Genomic DNA, 4,780 nt, shown 5'->3' with positions numbered 1-4,780 from the left:
CGTTTCTCTCCACCCGCTGCAGAAAATAGGCGTGAACTTCACGGTGAGCAACAAAGACACGGTGAAGAACAGCGATGTTCTCTTCCTGGCCGTGAAGCCCCCCATCATCCCCTTCATCCTGGAGGAGGTGGGCCCCGACATCGAGCCCCGCCACATCGTGGTCTCCTGCGCGGCCGGCGTCACCATTAGCTCCATCGAGAAGGTGAGAGGCAGCGAGGTCCGGGCTGGGGCCCGCAGCCTGCTGGGGTCACGCCGTAGGACCCCGGTGCCTGGAGGGTTTCTGCCGCAGGGCAGCACCTGCTGGAGCTGGTCGCTCTCCTCCAACCCGCCAGGCGCTGGTGCCGGGGGCGGCCCCACTTGTGCTCACCGGGGTTAAACTCGTGCTGCAGCCGACCAATTGCTTTGGGTCGTCTTTGCCTGTCCTCATCAGAAACAGCTACGAGTCCTTATGCTGGCTCTTTTGTTAGCCAAGGTGCTGTCAGGTCCTTTTTGTCTTAACAGAGGTGGGTCCTCTCCTCAGAGTTTCTGCAGGTTTTGTGCTATTTGCATGATCTGTTTTGGAGACGTGTGAGTTAATGTGGGAATGAAGCATTCCGGGTACTGCTCCTAACAGCAGCTCTGCCCAGCTGCCTGTTTGCTGATATTGCTAACGACTCTGTGTTTAAGTTTTGGCTGCTTTTTTTTTTTGGCTCCCCAGAGTGGGGAGTTTGGAATACAGGAGTGTTTTTTTTTTTCCCCTGCTCCCATCATTCTTGCCCCTGGGGAGTCCCTTCCTAGACAGCCCGTTTGATATGCCAGGTATCCACTAAAGCTCGTTTTCTCTCTTCCTTTCTCCTTTCCTTCTTTCTTTCTATCTTAAATCATTTTCTGCCCTAAGAAACTCTCTACCTTCTGCCCCACACCAAAAGTGATCAGGTGCATGACCAACACCCCTGTGATTGTCCGGGAAGGTGCTACAGTCTATGCCACCGGGACCCACGCGGATGTGGAGGATGGGAAGCTCGTGGAGCAGCTGATGGCCAGCGTAGGCTTCTGCACCGAAGTGGAGGAGGACCTGATAGACGCTGTGACAGGGCTCAGTGGCAGTGGCCCTGCGTATGTATGTGCTGCTTCCTCAACTTGGGACGGGCTTGGTGAGGGCAGCAGACTCTGTACGTGGTGGAATCTGTGCAACATCCATTTGTCACGTCTGGGTTTTCCCATCGCTCGGTTTGTGATGGGGCATGTAATCCAGGGACACAGCTTATAACTAGTTTGGGTCAACAGCACAAGTCCACTGCCAGTCAGATGAGTCTGAAGTTCATAGCAAGCGTGCAGTGTCTACACGTCTGTGTTGCAAGACGTGGGCTGGTGGTTAGTATGACCCAGGAGCTGAGCCTCTCCCATTCCCTTGGCTCCCGAGCTGGGCTTTGTGGGAGGGAAGCCTGGCACGGCACCTGTGCAGTAAAGGGGGAGGCTTTTGTCAGGTCTGTATGCGATAGGAGTCACAGTGTGATCCTGGAGCCTTGGATTCTCTCCCTGTGACTGTCAGTCTTGGAGCAGAGACTGCCAGTCACCCTCTTCCTCTCTCTGGCCTCAGGCGTTTACTGCCCTGGACGCTCTGGCGGACGGGGGGGTGAAAATGGGACTGCCCCGCCGGCTGGCTGTCCGACTTGGAGCACAGGCTTTGCTGGTCAGTACTGACTCCTCCAGAGCACACTTCAGCCTGTGCCTGCTCCGTGCAGGTTGTTCTGAACATCTGTCCTCTCACTGATCCTGCTTTAAGAAACGTGTCTGGTTTGAGTGCAGACAGGTTCCCGGTGAGGGGGTGTGGGAGGTGCCCGCAGCGCTCTGCTGGCACTGCTGGTGGTGTGGGAGCTGGGCCCTGGGGAACTGTGGCTCCTCTGCAGGCTTTTTCAGCTCTGAAAAGTGTTTTGGCAGCCTGCTAACGGCTCTTGTGCAGGAGCTCACTTTTGCCCACTGTGAGTGTTGGGTGCTGCTCTGTGCAGTGGAGAACACGAGTATTTGACAGTTGGTCCCTCAGTCTGAGCTTTGGCAGCTGTTTTCTCTTCCTTGCTACAGGGTGCTGCCAAAATGCTGTTGGAGTCTGAGCAGCATCCCGGTCAGCTGAAGGACAATGTCTGCTCTCCTGGGGGAGCCACCATCCATGCCCTGCACTTCCTGGAGAGTGGAGGCTTTCGGTCACTCCTAATCAATGCTGTGGAGGCTTCCTGCATCCGGACAAGGTGGGCACCTAGGAAGTCCTTACGAGCCTGCAAAACTTCCCCCCCACCCCATCTCTTCCTTTTGCTATGTCTTTCTCTCCCACCACTCCATTGCAGGGAGCTGCAGCATTTGGCAGACCAAGAGAAGATCTCCCCAGCAGCCATCAAGAAGACTTTGTTGGACAAGGTGAAGCTGGAGTCTCCTTCTCTGTCTGTGGCAGCTGCCAACAAAGTCAGTCTGTTCACCAATAAGAGCCCCAGCAGCAAGAAGAACTGAGCAGATTCCTGTAGTCTGGCTGTACTGAATATCACCCTCCTCCATGCCCTTCCTGTTTTGCTAAGGAGAATGGCTCACTCTGAACGTTGGTGTCCCCCATGCCCGACTCCTGGCTTGCAGCAGCTGTGGGGCAGTGCAGTGCTGCAGAAGAGGGTCCCCAGCCCGCAGCGGGTCGGTGCAGACTGTCCCTGGCATTGCTGTTCTCTGTCGGGCAGGGGTGGTGCTTCATCAGGGGCATAATCTGTCCAGAAGCCTTGATCCTAGGCCTTGGGCAGTGCTCATGGTGTCCCGTGCAGAAATGGTTTCTAACAGGATTTTAAAAGAAGTTTCAGCATGCCTTTTGATTGCAGAGGTTGGAACCAGGCCTGGATCCCTCTCGCCCCGTCTTGCGTTTGCTTTGTTGCAGCCTTTGTCAGCTGGAGCAGATGCTGCCACAGGAATGCAGAGCTGCACACTCTGCTAGGGGCTGGGCCCTGGGGCGTGTCTCAGAAGGGACCAAAGTGCCTCAGCCCCATCTCCCATCTGCCTTGACTTTGTGAGACAGATGGTGTGAACCTCTGGACCACACTCCATTTCTCTCTTTAGCTGATTTGTCACTTGTCCCTGCTCTGTGCTATGTCTGGTTTGGGGAACCACAAACTGCTTTCACTGTCACCTTGCTTCTAGTCTGGCCTGGGGTGGCTGGGCATGTGCTGGGGTGGGGAGTGCTCCCTTTTCCCTCCGACACCCCTCCATGCTCTCCGTGGGTAGAAAACGCTCCCAGACAGCTCTTCCCTGGGCCCACTGGGGAAAGGGATGGGTGAGCCTTGTGGGCTCGAAGGGCAGAAGGGACTAACACTGTTAGGACAGAAGGTGGGTGACAGCCTGTGGACCAGAGAGGTGGTTAACCTCTCCTTCGGGCATCGTATGGGTAGCCAGCCCCAGAAACAGCAAAGAGAAGATTGTCTCTGCTGCTTTCTGTGATTTCTTTCTTTATGGCCAATGTCCCTGCTGTGCCTTCCTTGTCTTGACTTGTCTCCCAGAGCCCAAGTCCTGTCCCAAGCCAGAGAGCAAGACAAAATGTGCAAGCTGCCCCTACCACCTCTACGGGGCTGCAGTGGGAGCAGCAGGCTGGAGTGGGTGGGATGGGTTTGGGTGGATTACTGTCATAATGTGTTCTACCTTGAGGTGTACTGGGGGAGTGCTGGTAGAAGGAGGACCTTAAAGATGGGTTTATTGTCTCCTGAGAAATCCTAGACAGGCAGGTGATGGAGGAAAAGGATTTTGGTGTCAATGCAGACTGCCAAAGGTGCTCGTAATGTTACAAGTGTTTTTAGTGCTGGGCTTTTGGCTGGTAGCAGGGTGTGACCCTATAGGCATGACAGATTCCTCTTCCCTCTTTACAAAATAAACTGTCTCTGGAGAGTTGTGACTAATCCTGGCTGTTTGGACTGGGTAGTCTGTTGCCTCTGGTAGTGGCCATTGGACTTGCTGCCTGTTTGCTTGAGGTGTTCTGCAAACCTGTCTGTAAGGCTGGTTTGTGTGTGGGACTGGGAAGCATATCAGCCTGTTTCTTGTCACCCATGCTTCCCAAGCAACAACACAGAAGTTACTCTAGGGCCCTGTGCTACTAGTTTTCAGAGATTTAAAGGCAGTGGAAGGAGGAAAGCTGCCTGGCTGCAATCTGACATGAAGGACTTGCAGTGTTAATCCTTCTCAGAGTATCCTGACCCTTTATGCTTTCTAGTGGTTCTGCCAAGATTCCAAGGGTGCTGCGTGTTGCTTCATGTGCCCGCTCAGAAGCTGTGAGTACCCTGCACAAACAGGCAAAGCTGGAACTCAGATGGTTCCAGTACTGGAGCAAAATGAAAGGGAGCATTGCAGAGTTTCCACTCGGCTGATAAAGTATGATGCAGAATGAAAGGTAGGATGGCTGAGCTTAGAGCCCCCCTGCAAGGACACTTGCAGGTTCCCCCAGTGTACCCCCCAGAGGCAGAGCTGTGGCTTCATTGCTGTGCCTTCCACTTGCCCTCTGCTGTAATCGCCAGCCTTGCTTTGCTCGTGGCAGAGCAGTAAATGCACCAGGCACCAGTATCGCTGTGCTCAGGACCCACAGTTGGAGCAGAACAGGCAGAAGCACCTGGAGCAAGCCAGGCAGGGTCTGGGAGAGCAGGATTTCACATCGGGAGCGCCAACCCTCTCTTAAGGCTTTGGCACCGGGGCTCGCTTCAGCATGGTCACCCGCGTTTAAGCCAGCACTTTCGGTGGGGACCTTGGGGCTCCTCCGTGCAGTTTCAGGAGCTCCAAGAAACCGTGGATG

At 54.8% G+C, this 4,780-nt stretch overlaps 1 protein-coding gene across 1 annotated transcript; it reads left to right on the top strand.

Annotated features, from left to right (window-relative positions):
• Positions 1–21: 21 nt before the first annotated feature.
• Positions 22–2,625, top strand: LOC103777078 (pyrroline-5-carboxylate reductase 2-like). Its single transcript, XM_008944615.1, has 5 exons — positions 22–202; positions 878–1,099; positions 1,580–1,672; positions 2,062–2,225; positions 2,322–2,625. The coding sequence occupies exons 2-5, from the start codon at positions 920–922 to the stop codon at positions 2,479–2,481; spliced, it is 597 nt and encodes a 198-aa protein (XP_008942863.1). The 5' UTR covers positions 22–202; positions 878–919; the 3' UTR covers positions 2,482–2,625.
• The last annotated feature ends 2,155 nt before the right edge of the window (positions 2,626–4,780 follow it).

This window comes from Merops nubicus, unplaced genomic scaffold (genome assembly GCF_000691845.1).
Source record: "Merops nubicus isolate BGI_N331 unplaced genomic scaffold, ASM69184v1 scaffold50487, whole genome shotgun sequence".
NCBI lineage: Eukaryota > Metazoa > Chordata > Aves > Coraciiformes > Meropidae > Merops > Merops nubicus.
The sequence above is the reverse complement of the archived record's forward strand: the minus strand, read 5'-3'. Positions and strand labels throughout refer to the sequence as shown.